This window comes from Haliotis cracherodii, unplaced genomic scaffold (genome assembly GCF_022045235.1).
Source record: "Haliotis cracherodii isolate W230 unplaced genomic scaffold, xgHalCrac1.p SCAF_4, whole genome shotgun sequence".
NCBI lineage: Eukaryota > Metazoa > Mollusca > Gastropoda > Lepetellida > Haliotidae > Haliotis > Haliotis cracherodii.
Window position 1 is genome coordinate 72,812,924 of NW_027266297.1, and position 17,958 is coordinate 72,830,881.

Consider the following 17,958-nt stretch of genomic DNA (forward strand, 5'->3'; position numbering starts at 1 on the left):
CGTGGTGCATGTTTATGAAATATTATACTGAAACTCACTGTACATTCGATGATATAGAAGCTGATAAGGCCAAGGTCAAACATGAGCTACTTACCTCCATCATTGCCTAGACTACTCAACACTGACAAGGCCTTTATCAACTTATCTAATAGGGTTAAGTTCTGTTTGACAACATTATGAAATCAAACAGTACTTTCATAAACATAATTATTGAATAATCTAAATTTCAAATTATTCATTTACCAACTGACATTTTCCCGTCACTTAACAATATCCAGCATTTTCAATTTTAAAACACTTATATGCCAACTTAAAAAACAAAAAAAATATTTACTTACACTCTTTAACCTCCCCTGGCAAACTGAAACGGTATTGATCTCACTAGATGTTCACAAATATTCCAGTAAATGACGAGGTAAGAGTCTCATCCATCAAAACTACTCCATGCAGCCTTCTCCCAACTTGTCCACACGAGAGGACAAGTGTCTATCCCAGAGTCCCCTTGCTTGACGCCATTCCTGTATCTCCAAGACGGGGCAATCAACTCCTCTTACATCATAGGCGGCGGAGTCCTAATCTCGGACTATCACACACTCGGACCGCCATCACATGGCTCACCATTGTCTTTGAACTATACAAACGTGATAAGTCGGCATGCGGGCTAACCATACACTTGGGATGATGGAGATTGTCACACAAACAAAATGGCATGTATAATTGTTTATCGCCCAGTGGTTCAAACAAGTGTGATTGTGTAGGACGTCTTGTCAGGCCTGTTGTAGTAATGTATTACAGTGTAACATGCTGATTAACCAGTTAGACAATCAGCTTCTGTACAAGCGCTGGCAGGCAACAAGTTTCTAAACAGATTACCATTCCTTAATTAGATTACGTTAAGTAAATTAATTGCGTTCAGTAAATGAATATGTTAAGTAAATAATTAAGTTCAGTAAATAATTAAATTGTCAATAAATATGTTCGATAAATAATTAAGTGCAGTAAATAATTAAGTTCTGTAAATAAATATGTTCAGTAAACAATTAAGTGCAATAAATAAATATGTTCAGTAAATAATTAAGTTCTGTAAATAAATATGTTACGTAAATAATTAAGTTTAGTAAATAATTAAAATCAGTGAATAAATATGTTCAGTAAATAATTAAGTTCTGTAATTAAATATGTTCAGTAAATAATTTAAATCAGTAAATAAATATGTTCAGTAAATAATTTAGTGCAGCAATAATGAGATGGAGCTACAATGTCAAACTAGGCCAAGTGCTATAAATACTACATCTGAACATTTTCTTCTTTCAGTTTGTGCTGGCAATGCAAGTACAGCACTATTGACCTAGTTCGAGATGCTAACCATAACTGGTCACATTCATCTGTTGACGACTCTTACCTGGATTGTAACTACTTGTAACTACGGTATCAAATCTCAATGATGATGTTCACTGCTAGCAAAATGGATATTTCTTGAATAGTGCACTTTGCAGTTTTTGTCATTACTGTGTGTACCACTCCTTGCAATGGCTTGTTTTACTTCCTAAAGACTAATCAGCACACCTAGTCATGCCATGTCATAATACCGTCTCAAGTGTCAAGGACAGCTGTACTGTTTCTTTTTGTTCACTTCCTTCTTTAATTATCCTATACTTTCTCGTATATCCTGAGTGATGTTTTATAAATATGATGTCAAGAGACTTAATTCAGCATTTCCAGGAAGTGTTCTTTTACACTGTTCCTAGTGTTCCTAGTGTTCTGTACAACCATTCACATGTCACAAGTCAATGTGGTGACTGTATTATGTTACTTATAAACCACTAAGAAGCTTTCATCTAGACGCTTCTTACAACCTATTTCATTTATCTAAGTGAGTGAGTGAGTTGGGTTTAACGCCGCTTTTAACAGTATTCCAGTTATATCGCGGCGTGTCAGCTTAATGTCGGAGGAAAGCCCGAAGTGATGCACGTCTCAGACGTTTACCACTTCGGTGAAACCCACGAACACGGGTATGGTGCTGACAAACCTAGAAACATAATCGGGGCGAACCTGGATTCAAACCCACAATCATAGGTATCTGGCATGCGCAAGGGACGCAACTCTGCACAGCGAATTGCGGCGCCTTAGACGACTGGGCCACCCTTTCCCCCTCATTTATCTAAGCTCAACCATGCACTTATTCTTTCTGCAACAGACAGGGCATATTTCAATCAGTGAAAATAATTTTTACATTTATATATCCCACATGTATATATTTTTACCAACCTTCACAAAAAGGGTGAATCAGATTAATAAACACAGAAAAGATGAACATGAAAGGTGCAGACGTTAATGTGAACTGGATCTAGACCTCTCGAGTACGTCAGGCTGTGTTCAGTCCCGCTGTCACAGCCGACTCCTACCTCCACAACAACTACAACTCCCTGACAACAGTTACCCTGGCCTCCTCCTCCCACATCAACAGCAACATCAACAACACCAACATCACCAACAGCACTCACATCGGTACAACACGCAAATCCTACATCGTCTTCTCCCTGCATCCTGCAATGCATCAATAATCAATGTAATGTGTAACATTGGATGATGCCCATCAGCTGAACAATCCGAGGCACTTACTCAGGTATTGTTGAGACAACAGACATTTGTCAATAAGGACTTGGTAACAACTAACACCTGTGATATTTCTGAAACAATCACACCTGTATAACACCTGTATAACACCTGTATAACACCTGTATAACACCTGTATAGGTAAGTGTCACAGTCAAAGGAAAGGTATGCATAAACAGCTGACATCAGGCAGCACATGTACATTTAGATAAAGTCTTCGATCAACATTCTTAAATTAAACCAAAAACATGTATTTATGTCCCTAACTCTAAATAAGACACTGTTACCAAACAGTGAAGGGATTTCCCTGCATCGCAGATTCTCTGGTCATTTGAAAATAAACATTTTGTTGTTTGAAATCACAGTGAACTGGATACAGCTACATCCCATTTGACCTGTAACTAATCCAGTCTCAGCTGGACAATCATGGTAACATCAGGACACTTATACCAACAGTACAATGACCACCCACCCCTACCCCAGCATGAGGACACCTTATACCAACAGTACAATGACCACCCACCCCTACCCCAGCATCAGGACACCTTATACCAACAGCACAATGACCACCCACCCCTACTCCAGCATGAGGACACCTTATGTCAACAGTACAATAACCACCCACCCCTACCCCAGCATGAGGACACCTTATACCAACAGTACAATGACCACCCACCCCTACCCCAGCATGAGGACACCTTATACCAACAGTACAATGACCACCCACACCTACCCCAGCATGAGGACACCTTATACCAACAGTACAATGACCACCCACTCACACCTACCCCAGCATGAGGACACCTTATACCAACAGTACAATGACCACCCATCCACACCTACCCCAGCATGAGGACACCTTATACCAACAGTACAATGACCACCCACCCCTACCCCAGCATGAGGACAGCTTATGCCAACAGTACAATGACCACCCACCCCTACCCCAGCATGAGGACACCTTATGTCAACAGTACAATGACCACCCACCCCTACCCCAGCATGAGGACAGCTTATACCAACAGTACAATGACCACCCACCCCTACTCCAGCTTCAGGACACCTTATACCCACAGTACAATGACCACCCACCCCTACTCCAGCATCAGGACACCTTATACCCACAGTATAATGACCACCCACCCCTACTCCAGCTTCAGGACACCTTATACCAACAGTACAATGACCACCCACTCACACCTACCCCAGCATGAGGACACCTTATGTCAACAGTACAATGACCACCCACCCACCCCTACCCCAGCATGAGGACACCTTATACCAACAGTACAATGACCACCACTCACACCTACCCCAGCATGAGGACACCTTATACCAACAGTACAATGACCACCCACTCACACCTACCCCAGCATGAGGACACCTTATACCAACAGTACAATGACCACCACTCACACCTACCCCAGCATGAGGACACCTTATACCAACAGTACAATGACCACCCACCCACCCCTACCCGAGCAAGAGGACACCTTATGTCAACGCTTTGCGCATCATGGAATTTGCTCATGTGAGGCACAAATACAACTTCAATCCTAGACAAGACAGTAACACTTTTTTCCATATAGATCAATGTTATCCTTAAATAAATAAGTACCTATAGACTAACATATAGTCTCTGAAATGAACATATCATACATAAAAAAAACAGTTGTTCAGTTATCTTAATAAAAATATAATAAAAAGGAGCCCAGTGACTCTCTTCATTTTCAGATACTGCAGTGATCTAGACTTGCCAAACATTATAGACTTGCATGGGCTGTATTTGATATATATTTGTATCAGGGTCTGTAAGACAGACTAAAGTACCTACATCTGATGATTTTTTTATGGTGGCAGAGGCTTCAACGTTTGTCGAAAATTTGACCTTCACCTTGACCCAGGATACAGCACAATGACTGGTGATATTAAATCTGTTCAAACAGAATCATAAAGAACATGATTCACAAGATTTATTGTTGTATTTAATAAATGAGAGGGGACTTTATGGTGATCATGTATCAAATGCCATACAGACACATGAACTGGATGTTAAATTACACATAAAAATAGTCTCGCGTAGTAGGTCCAATTATTCTTTATGGTTGCCGTTATAATGGCCATACACCATTACACAAACTGTCAGCTTTATGCAGACAGTGATCTCACAGTGGAGACACCATCACAACATTCAAGCCCTCAAAGATCAAAGCTGGGTAAAATAACAAAATAAAACCATCCCCTGTGGTATTATAATTACTGACAGATGCCTGAATGAATGGCTTGATAATCAGATTTTTCAATATGACTGTGGCTACTATATTAGTAATCATATCGGAACTTTATATTTCGTCAGCATTAAGTTTCAAATATTTTCTACAAATATAATTGTAATTAATTATGAAACAAGTTGGTAAACTTCAACAATGTCCCTGTATCATCAACAATGATATATATAGTGAAAACTGAAAGTTATATATTCTTGTTTCCTAATAACTTGCAATGCTTTTCATCAACTAACCTTCAAAATGGTGCAAATCATTCATAGGAAGTATTTAAAAATTCTAAATTACAGTCAGTGGTCTCTGACAAACTGTTTTAAGAATGAGAAGGTTCGTGTCTCACTTACGCACAAGAGTGAAATCAGTCTGATCACCTGTGTCAAAAATGCCGCCTCTAGCTTACTGGATGAGAAGGTGGCGTCTGCTTATGTCACTTCCTGTCGACAGCCTGTTGAGGAAAAAGTGCTTTAGAATCTGACAGTGATTTTTTACAATGACCGTAACCGTGACCTAGACCATCAACAGACCATCTAGCTACAGTGAGTGAGTGAGTTTCTACGCTGCTTTTAGAAATATTCCATCAATATCACAGCAGAGAACACCAGAAATGGTCTTCACACATTGTACCCATGTGAGGAATCAAACCCAGGTCCAGCGATTGCTTTAACCAATAAGCTACGCTACTGTCTCTTTAGTGTGAAGTGAAATGTATGCTATACTGTGTGTGCAGTGAAATGTATGCTATACTGTGTGTGTAGTGAAATGTATGCTATACTGTGTGTGCAGTGAAATGTATGCTATACTGTGTGTGCAGTGAAATGTATGCTATACTGTGTGTGCAGTGAAATGTATGCTATACTGTGTGTGAAGTGAAATGTATGATATATTGTGTGTGTAGTGAAATGTATGCTATACTGTGTGTGCAGTGAAATGTATGCTATACTGTGTGCAGTGAAATGTATGCTATACTCTGTGTGTAGTGAAATGTATGCTATACTGTGTGTGCAGTGAAATGTATGCTATACTGTGTGTGCAGTGAAATGTATGATATACTGTGTGTAGTGAAATGTATGCTATACTATGTGTGCAGTGAAATGTATGCTATACTGTGTGTGTAGTGAAATGTATGCTATACTGTGTGTGCAGTGAAATGTATGCTATACTGTGTGTAGTGAAATGTAGGTTATACTGTGTGTAGTGAAATGTATGCTATACTGTTTGTGTAGTGAAATGTATGCTATACTGTGTGTGTAGTGAAATGTATGCTATACTGTGTGTGCAGTGAAATGTATGCTATACTGTTTGTGCAGTGAAATGTATGTTATACTGTGTGAGGACAGACAGAAAACCCAAAACCCATAAAACATTTATTTGTATCATAAAACTCAGCAATATTCAAGCTATTGAAAATGATTATGCAGGCCGGTAAATAATCAAGCCTGGACCAGACAATCCAGTGACTGATATTATGAGCAAGAATCCACACCATCTGTGTACAATGAACCAGGTCACAGAGCCTGACCAAACAATTCATTAGGTCACCTCTCATGACAAGCACAGAGAAACATTCCGAACCACACAGATGTAACAAGTATATTGGCTGTTGAAGCAGAGTGAGGGTCAAGTGGAAAAGTTATTTCTTTCTTCATTTGAGTGAGTGAGTGACTGGTTTTAACGCTGCTTTTAGCAAAATTCCAGGAATATGATGTGGGACACCAGTAATGGACACCACCACCCCTTCTTCATTAGAGCGGCACCATGGCTTCACAGAGTCCTGTAGTGAGGACCGCTGGACAACATAGGCTGAGGCTATAAAAGCTGGTGAGAACTTAACTTAACATTAATGTCCGACTGTCAACACAGCGTTCCTCCACTTAGAGATTACATGGTTGTTCAGGTAACTGTTATATGTAGTGAACACACCCAAGAGATGTACTGTTATATATAGTGAACACACCCAAGACATATAATGTTATATGTAGTGAACACACCCAAGACATATACTGTTATATGTAGTGAACACACCCAAGACATGTACTGTTATATGTAGTGAACACACCCAAGACATATACTGTTATATGTAGTGAACACACCCAAGACATATACTGTTATATGTAGTCAACACACCCAAGACATGTACTGTTATATGTAGTGAACACACCCAAGACATATACTGTTATATGTAGTGAACACACCCAAGACATATACTGTTATATGTAGTGAACACACCCAAGACATGTACTGTTATATGTAGTGAACACACCCAAGACATGTACTGTTACATGTAGTGAACACACCCAAGACATATACTGTTATATGTAGTGAACACACCCAAGAGATGTACTGTTATATTTAGTGAACACACCCAAGAGATGTACTGTTATATGTATTGAACACACACAAGACATATACTGTTATATGTAGTGAACACACCCTAGAGATGTACTGTTACATGTAGTGAACACACCCAAGAGATGTACTGTTATATGTAGTGAACACACCCAAGAGATGTACTGTTATATGTAGTGAACACACACAAGACATATACTGTTATATGTAGTGAACACACCCAAGAGATGTACTGTTATTTGTAGTGAACACACCCAAGAGATGTACTGTTATATGTAGTGAACACACACACGATATGTACTGTTATATGTAGTGAACACACCCAAGAGATGTACTGTTAAATGTAGTGAACACACCTAAGAGATGTACTGTTATATGTAGTGAACACACACAAGAGATGTACTGTTATATGTAGTCAACACACCCAAGAGATGTACTGTTATATGTAGTTAACACACACAAGAGATGTACTGTTATATGTAGTGAACACACCCAAGAGATGTACTGTTATATGTAGTGAACACACCCAAGAGATGTACTGTTAAATGTAGTAAACACACCTAAGAGATGTACTGTTATATGTAGTGAACACACCCAAAAGATGTACTGTTATATGTAGTGAACACATCCAAGATATGTACTGTTATATGTAGTGAACACACCCAAGAGATGTACTGTTATATGTAGTGAACACATCCAAGAGATGTACTGTTATATGTAGTGAACACACCCAAGAGATGTACTGTTATATGTAGTGAACACACCTAAGAGATATAATGGCGAGGTTGTTGTACTCCAGCATGAAGATATTTAACAAAGAATAAACAAATATGCACTGCGTTGATTCATAACTGAACTCTTATAAAATAGTCATTTGTCAGGTTACTGATCCAGTAGCATGTATAGAGATATCCTATATTTATCAAACATACAGGGGCGGGGATGTAGTGCAAATATATTTCCAGTAGCAGCTCATTCAGCATTGAGTTTAATGCTTAAAGTTGATAGGCTATAGTTGACACCAAGTGTTCCACTGTTTCACTTTAAAGGCCTGAAATCCACTTGGGACAGATAAAATGTAATTCCTTGTAATTCTTGAGTAACTATTACTCCGCTAACCTTACTTTGGTGAGTTGGATTATGTGCTACTCATGACTAATCACTTTGTCTAACAGTCAACTTGTAAGGTACAGAGGAGATCCTGCCCCGACTAACTCCAGCTCTGTTCATGCTGTAGGACTCTGAAGGGTGATGTGTAACCCGCAGCACTCCTGGCAACTGCTTGCAGGCAACTCAGGTATGCTAGGGCAGTAACAGTGATTCAAGGTTAACTGGGTGATAACTGTGTGTTACACGTGATAGGCTTTCATATACACATGTCCTGCATGCAGGCCAGTTATTTAGCACTGTAGCTCACCTGTATAGTTGTCTGGGGTCACTGTAGCTCACCTGTATAGTTGTCTGGGGTCACTGTAGCTCACCTGTATAGTTGTCTGGGGTCACTGTAGCTCACTTGTATAGTTGTTTGGGGTCACTGTAGCTCACCTTTATAGCTGTCTTGGGTCACTGTAGCTCACCTTTATAGCTGTTTTGGGTCACTTGGATTGGATGCTGTAGATCACCTGTATAGTTGTCTGGGGTCAATGTAGCTCACCTGCATCGTTGTCTGGGATCACTGTAGCTCACCTATATCGTTGTCTGGTGTCACTGTAGCTAACCTTTATAGCTGTCTTGGGTCGCTGTAGCTCACCTATATCGTTGTCTGGGATCACTGTAGCTCACCTATATCATTGTCTGGGGGTCACTGTAACTAACCTTTATAGCTGTCTTGGGTCGCTGTAGCTCACCTATATCGTTGTCTGGGGTCACTTTAGCTCACCTATATCGTCGTCTGGGGGTCACTGTGGCTCACCTTTATAGCTGTCTTGGGTCACTTGGATTGGATGCTGTAGCTCACCTGTATAGTTGTGTGAGGTTTACTGTAGCACACCTTTTTGTAATATTGGGTCACTTTGGCTACTCGGCATTGTAGCTCACCTATATAGTTGTACATGTTCACCATATCTCACATTTATAGTTCTGTGGTTTGACTTTGGCTTGCCAATACAGCAGAAGGAGGTGGTGATGAAATATCAGAGAAGAACTTGCCAAAAACATGACATTTACTTGTTCATCTTTTTATCATCCTTTTATTTCTATCGGTTTAAACATTATGGACCTATCAAAAACTTCGTAATTTAATAGGATGTAATAGTTTCAATATTTGTTTTGTAGTGAGAAATTGAAGGATTTGGGTCAACAACAGGTTGCGGCTAACTTAGATGTATTTTATGGCAGTACAGATTTATGACCCCAGTATATGGGGTCATGATAGTTGGGCTGACTTAATGGGGAAATTTGAGAGAGTAAGAACACTAGGACATTCATAAAAGATGTCTTCACAATTTATGCCTTATTGATTTTCTGTATATCAAATAAATATTTATTGGCAGGTTTTGCAATGAATGTCACTTATAAGTTTGCAGTGCACGACTGAAATAAAGCTTATGTCTTGAGACAAGAGAGAAGTTGGAAGTATTTTCCTCACACACTTTAAGCATGACCTGTGTTGAAAAAAACATGTTTATGTTTAAGGTCCTTTGGCCTTCACCCACATGAGATTTTATGATAGAAACTCCTATTTTTCATTTGAATTATAGGTTATTATTATATACACAAGGAAGGAAATACATTACATTTGAGTGTGCCACAGGATACTCAAATAATTATAAATGCAACAAAACCATTTTTAGGATCTTAAGACATATCTATCAAATGCGGAGTCCATTGTTCTATACCACATGTTTGTGAGAAGTTGAGAGTGGTCATCATATTTTTGTCCAGTATACTTGTCTGAAAGTACATTAGTATAGTTACAATGGTATAACATCTCACTATATAATATTACAGTGGTATGACATCACACTATATAATATTACAGTGGTATAACATCACACTATATATAATTACAGTTGAATGAGTGAGTGAGTGAGTTTGGTTTTACGCCGCTTTTAGCAATATTCCAGCAATATCACGGCGGGGGACACCAGAAATGGGCTTCACACATTGTACCCATGTCGGGAATCGAACCCGGGTCTTCGGCGTGACGAGCGAACGCTTTAACCACTAGGCTACCCGACCGCCCCTACAGTTGAATGACATCACACTATATAATCTTACAGTGGTATAACATCACACTATATATAATTACAGTTGAATGACATCACACTATATAATATTACAGTGATATAACATCACACTATATATAATTACAGTGGTATGACATCTCACTATATAATATTAAAGTGGTATGACATCACACTATATAATATTACAGTGGTATGACATCACACTATATATAATTACAGTTGAATGACATCACACTATATAATATTACAGTGGTATAACATCACACTATATATAATTACAGATGAATGACATCACACTATATAATATTACAGTGGTATGACATCACACTATATATAATTACAGTTGAATGACATCACACTATATAATATTACAGTGGTATGACATCACACTATATATAATTACAGTTGAATGACATCACACTATATAATATTACAGTGGTATGACATCACACTATATATAATTACAGTTGAATGACATCACACTATATAATATTACAGTGGTATGACATGATACCACTCATGGTTTATTCTCCCTGCAGTGTTTTATTGTACAATAAACAATTCCCACTCATCTTCATGTCTTAGTCAGGCTGTTCCTTGTGAGTAAGTCATTTCTTCCATTGTCAACATTGCAATCCAAATCAGTTTGAACAAGTCATTTACTTTACTAAAATAAATGGGACTTGAAGGAGCCATCAAACACAGCATGTACCGGTATGTACTTACCACCTGAACTGTCATTCACATACCATCAACTCCAAGAGAACTTTCTCTCAGTAGTGGGTCAGTGCCGTGCTTACTGACAGTACCTGCTAGTGAGGTTGGGTGTGAGGTAGCTGGCGAGGTGGGGGCATGCAAGGTAGCTGAAGGGGGTAAGACTGGCAGGGTTGGGTAGCAGTTGAGGGTGAAACTGGCAGAGTGGGGTATGCAATGTAGCTGATAAAGGGTGAAACTGGCAGGGTGGGGTATGCAAGGTAGCTGATGGGGGGTGAAACTGGCAGGGTGGGGTATGCAAGGTAGCTGATGGGGGGTGAAACTGGCAGGGTGGGGTATGCAAGGTAGCTGATAGGGGGTGAGACTGGCAGGGTGGGGTATGCAAGGTAGCTGATGGGGGGTGAAACTGGCAGGGTGGGGTATGCAAGGTAGCTGGTTGGGGGGTGAGACTGGCAGGGTGGGGTATGCAAGGTAGCTGGTTGGGTAGGTTATGCAAGGTAGCTGATGGGGGGTGAAACTGGCAGGATGGGGTGAAGGTAGCTGGTAGGGTAGGGTATGCAAGGTAGCTGGTGGGGGGTGGGGGGTGAAACTGTCAGGGTGAGGTATGGAAGATAGCTGATGGGGTGAAACTGGCAGGGTCGGGTATGCGAGGTAGCTGGTAGGGTAGGTTATGCAAGGTAGCTGGTGGGGGTGAGACTGGCAGGGGGGAGGTAGCTGGGGGGGAGTAGTGAGACATATTTTATTTTCTGATTTACAAATTTAAAGCTCACCTTACTTTTTTACTTGGTAAAATACAACAGAAAATTTATGGAGTTCAATGTGGTTTTAATCATTTTGGATGAGAGAGAGTGAGTTAAGCCTGATGTTGCTATTAACAATATGTTAATAATGCATTATCAATGAAGTTAACAGTTACGTATATGTTTATTTCTTAACCATTAGCTAACGAGCAGTGTGGCAATTGAAAATCAGTTTCCTATTTTGTCATTTCCTTACGGTGACTATTAGATCATCATCCATAGACCAACACCCAACAATGTCGCCAGACCAGACTAAGACGAGAGGGTGGCTGGGTATCTCAGACACACACCTTACTATGAGACCAGACTGAGACGACAGGGTGGCTGGGTATCTCAGACACACACCTTACTATGAGTCCAGACTGAGACGAGAGGGTGGCTGGGTATCTCAGACACACACCTTACTATGAGTCCAGACTGAGACGAGAGGGTGGCTGGGTATCTCAGACACACACCTTACTATGAGACCAGACTGAGACGAGAGGGTGGCTGGGTATCTCAGACACACACCTTACTATGAGTCCAGACTGAGACGAGAGGGTGGCTGGGTATCTCAGACACACACCTTACTATGAGTCCAGACTGAGACGAGAGGGTGGCTGGGTATCTCAGACACACACCTTACTATGAGTCCAGACACACACCTTACTATGAGTCCAGACTGAGACGAGAGGGTGGCTGGGTATCTCAGACACACACCTTACTATGAGACCAGACTGAGACGAGAGGGTGGCTGGGTATCTCAGACACACACCTTACTATGAGTCCAGACTGAGACGAGAGGGTGGCTGGGTATCTCAGACACACACCTTACTATGAGTCCAGACTGAGACGAGAGGGTGGCTGGGTATCTCAGACACACACCTTACTATGAGTCCAGACTGAGACGAGAGGGTGGCTGGGTATCTCAGACACACACCTTACTATGAGTCCAGACTGAGACGAGAGGGTGGCTGGGTATCTCAGACACACACCTTACTATGAGTCCAGACTGAGACGAGAGGGTGGCTGGGTATCTCAGACACACACCTTACTATGAGGAGCGCGGGGAACAGCACAGACACGTCTAGCTTACTACAGCAGGTGACTACTAACACAACCCTGATAATCTAGCACTGATAGGTCCACTCATTCATACTGGTATGGGCAAGTTTAGTGGACTTGAGCCATAGAAAAAATATCAATTGTTTATCACTTATTATCCAAATCATACAACGGTGACCAAGGTTCATCTATATACGGTCAGCTCATTCAAGTTTTGCTGTCAACTTCAAAACACCCAAAAAGCATATAAAAAATATGGCATACAATAGTTAGGTGCTAATCCCGAATACAAACAAGCAGTAAGTCGTTGGGAATAAGTGATGTTTATCAAACTCATTTTAGAGATATTTAGAAATACGTATGTGTATCTCCTAGAAACAGTGTGACTATAAACAGGGTGACTATAAACAGGGTGACTATAAACACAGGACAATAGTTGTTATCAATAACATGATGAAAGCAGAACCCAGATTCAAGCCATCATTATAAACACTCACACCCAGTACTGTTTTCAGTAGTCTCCTGTTTCAGATCAAGTTGTCATGTGAAAGCTACACAACAGCTGTCTGACACTACTGATAGATGTGCCCCGTGTCATGGTGGCAGTATATAGCACAATGCATGGCTGCATGTTAATTCATTCTTATTAATAACACAGGGCTATGCTAATCTCTAACAGTCTATCATGATACACATAGACAAAAGGAGCAGTACTATAACAAAATTACTGGCCATGCCACATAGATATCTTTCATATTTCATTTCATATTTTTCACAGATCACCTGGATTATCAAATACTTCCTAACAAATATTTACTGATATTTATCTACTGAGAGACAGTGTGTTATCAAACACTGTCTCTCATCATCTCTCATCCACCTGTCATGCTACAGTCTGGTCATGGTTGATGATGCACACGAGGGAATTATCTCTTTATTACACCTGGGCTGAAGTAACAACTCACCTGACATGTAGTACTAACTCACCTGGCCTGTAGTACTAACTCACCTGGCCTGTAGTACTAACTCATCTGGCCTGTAGTAACAACTCACCTGACCTGTAGTACTAACTCACCTGGCCTGTAGTACTAACTCACCTGGCCTGTAGTAACAACTCATCTGGCCTGTAGTAACAACTCAACTGACCTGTAGTACTAACTCACCTGGTATGTAGTACTAACTCACCTGGCCTGAAGTAACAACTCACCTGACCTGTAGTACTAACTCACCTGGGCTGTAGTAACAACTCACCTGACCTGTAGTAACAACTCACCTGGCCTGTAGTACTAACTCACCTGGCCTGAAGTAACAACTCACCTGACCTGTAGAACTAACTCACCTGGGCTGTAGTGCTAACTCACCTGGGCTGTAGTGCTAACTCACCTGGTGTGTAGTAACAACTCACCTGGCCTGTAGTGCTAACTCACCTGGCCTGAAGTAACAACTACCCTGGGCTGTAGTGCTAACTCCCCTGACCTGTAGTGCTAACTCACCTGGGCTGTACTGCTAACTCACCTGGTGTGTAGTAACAACTCACCTGGCCTGTAGTGCTAACTCACCTGGCCTGAAGTAACAACTCACCTGGCCTGAAGTAAAAACTTACCTGACCTGTAGTACTAACTCACCTTGGCTGTAGTACTAACTCACCTGACCTGTAGTACTAACTCACCTGGTATGTAGTAATAACTCACCTGGCCTGAAGTAACAACTCACCTGACCTGTAGTACTAACTCACCTGGGCTGTAGTAACAACTCACCTGACCTGTAGTAACAACTCACCTGACCTGTACTACTAACTCACCTGACCTGTAGTACTAACTCACCTGGCCTGTAGTACTAACTCACCTGGTCTATCCCTGACGGTAGATTGTTGTCAACAGTCCAGCAAGGCACCACCGGCCATCTATCCCTGATGGTAGATTGTTGTCAACAGTCCAGCAAGGCACCACAGACTATCCATCCTTGATGGTAGATTGTTGTCAACAGTCCAGCAAGGCACCACAGGCCACCTATCCCTGATGGTAGATTGTTGTCAACAGTCCAGCAAGGCACCACAGGCCATCTATCCCTGATGGTAGATTGTTGTCAACAGTCCAGCAAGGCACCACAGACTATCCATCCTTGATGGTAGATTGTTGTCAACAGTCCAGCAAGGCACCACAGGCCACCTATCCCTGATGGTAGATTGTTGTCAACAGTCCAGCAAGGCACCACAGGCCATCTATCCCTGATGGTAGATTGTTGTCAACAGTCCAGCAAGGCACCACAGACTATCCATCCTTGACGATAGATTGCTGTCAACAGTCCAGCAAGGCACCACAGGCCACCTATCCCTGATGGTAGATTGTTGTCAACAGTCCAGCAAGGCACCACAGACTATCCATCCTTGACGATAGATTGCTGTCAACAGTCCAGCAAGCCACCACAGACTATTCATCCTGGATGGTGGTATTGTTGGGGTTGTATCATTATCAGGTATTCTTTTTATGTGACATGTTTTTATTAGAAACTATGAGCAAGCCTGAACAACAATGTGGACACAGAAAATGTGTTGATACTTCAAATAACGGAATTGTCCCTTAAACCATACAATCACATACCAAGCAAGACCAATCTTATTTTCAAAAATGTTTTTACACTCAAGTTAAAAAACATTGTGGATGTGATTAGCAAGTGAACAATGATCTAAAATTAAAATTGCTGGTAGGCCAATCAGAATAGAAGAGTATTAAATGTCATGCTATTTTAACTGAAAGGGGGCCCAACGCGAGGACGCACGTACACAAACAACCTTATGTGGCCAACAATTGAGATTTTACGAATGCTTCTTGTTTTCCCCCGCAACTTGAACATGCATTTAAGATGGCGAGCCCATCGATGAGGCCGCAATATGAATGTGTGGCAGGGTCCATGGTAGCGTTGTTGTTCACTGTTACATCGTCGTGCACATCATGAGCATCGATCCATGCAATTGGGATACGACAACATCAACCAAATCAGCGAGCCTGACCACCCGATCCCGTTAGTCTCTTACGACATGCAGTGTCGCCACTTTTGACAAGCATGGGTTCCTGAAGACCTAGATCTATTCTAACCCGCATCTTCTCCGGTGTATTTATTTATTAATTATGCTAGATCTATAGACAGTGGACGGTTACCGGGAAGACCCCAGACGAGGGTTTCTTGATCTGTGTACATGTAGGGTCTATCGGTGATTCATTGTACGCGTCCGGAATTCCGCCTGTTTTATAGTGCTATCCCCCTGACCCTGAGTCGACCAGTCATCCCTTGATGGCGAACACATAAGGTAACAAGTACTATCTTCAAGGATATTGAAACACCGTTCTCTGGATTGACGCTCTATCGACTGGAACACGAAGGCGACGCACTGTATATATTAATAGATCTAGATCTACATTGATTAGATCTAGGCGTATAAAGGGATTATTTTTACTACACTAGTAAAACGATAAGCTTATAACAGTTTTAAAATGCTATTTTCGTTACCATACAGATTTTTGTTGAAGTACTAGAGATCTAGAGATGATTTTCTGTAGAAACAAAAGGTATTCTTGGGAAAGGGGGGCGTGGCATATTTTGGTTTATGCATCTTGAAAAGATGCATTGTGTCAGCGCATTTGCTTGGGTTTTATATTTGTAAGAAATGTAATTCAAACAATCTAGAAAGTCTGTAAAAAAATATTCAAAAGTTTTTCCTTCTCCCGCCAAAGTTTTTCAACTCTCGAGATCCGTGAAACGGGAAGTGGCGAGATTGCGCATGCGCATTCATATCCAAATAAACGCCATATTCTGGTGTACAAATGAGTGAAAACGAGAATGTCAGCTTTTGCAGATTTCTTTTGGGTAAGTGGCAAGTAATTATAGTGAACAAGGATGTCCATATACCGCTGTGTGCTATGCGCATTAATGCTTGTGCAGTCGATCGTGTGATATGCGAGGATATATATCTGCTGCCCGAGATGAAGATGCTCTCGACATTGAAGGCCGAATCATCCCATACAGTGGTGCCGAAAATATGTTATTCATGGGATTTATCTGGTTTGATTGAAGTCACTATATTTCTACTGCATAGTGACCTTCCATGGTGCTGTATGAGGTATGAGTTCTTGAAGTGAAACGGCACAAATTGAACAGTTAGCGAGACTTTTCAAAAAGCGGAAGTGGAAAGAGTGAAGAGCTAAACTGACACACCTCCTTTGACCTCCCATGTTTTGTATACTTGACCTGTTTTGGGCATGGCTGTTTGGGTCATTCTCTAATTTAGATTCAGATTGTAGATGTCTTTTTATTGCAACTTGTATTTAATGTATTTAATGAATGTCAGCTTCCTTACTGAAGTTACTCTTAGTCATCAATGACTATGCATGTCCTTCCATCAGATCATAGCTTTGATCACCCTATGTATGATCTCACCACTTGACAGGTCAGACATGTCTGTCATCATGTTTATGTCAATGTCAGACAGTATGTCACATAGAAGATATCAATTTGCATGACTTGTACACATGGTTGCTATCACTTCTAACGCAAATTACTATTTGACCACTATTTTCACCATATCCTGTTCTATGTAGGCACATACTTGGTAGCCTGCAACCTCGGGGTATCGCGGTACTTGTCATGTATGCTAAACGGAACAAAATGCACTCACTAACCTTAATGTTTATTTGTGTTCTCTTATGAGATATCATTCATGTTATCAAACAATGCATATTTTACTGATAAACGTTCATTATTTACATTAGTAGCTCCGAGTAAAAGCCGGGCTTCTCGCTCTGTTTGAGAAAAGTTGTGTATGGAGGTCCGAATTGGACAAAAAGAGGACATAATTCTACCAACCACTTGGTATGATCATGCCAGACATCGGTGATTTGTCCAGACAAGTGCAAAGACAGCACAAGTAAAATTCTAAATGTGTTATCAGCAATAGGTATTCAATGCATA

At 40.9% G+C, this 17,958-nt stretch overlaps 2 protein-coding genes across 7 annotated transcripts in view; one reads left to right on the forward strand and one right to left on the reverse strand.

The window, feature by feature from the left end:
• Window positions 1-485, reverse strand: part of LOC139478621 (solute carrier family 4 member 11-like) — a 62,924-nt gene extending 62,439 nt beyond the window's left edge. The window contains exon 1 of the mRNA XM_071261173.1: window positions 339-485. The gene's annotated coding sequence lies outside the window, so the exon portion shown is untranslated. The remainder of the gene's footprint in view (window positions 1-338) is intronic.
• A 16,292-nt stretch (window positions 486-16,777) lies between these two features.
• Window positions 16,778-17,958, forward strand: part of LOC139479825 (F-BAR domain only protein 2-like) — a 38,632-nt gene continuing 37,451 nt past the window's right edge. For all 6 annotated transcript variants that reach the window (XM_071262713.1, XM_071262716.1, XM_071262718.1 and 3 more), the window contains exon 1: window positions 16,778-16,857. In XM_071262713.1, coding sequence (XP_071118814.1) covers window positions 16,831-16,857 — 27 coding nt within the window. In that variant the 5' untranslated portion in view covers window positions 16,778-16,830. The remainder of the gene's footprint in view (window positions 16,858-17,958) is intronic.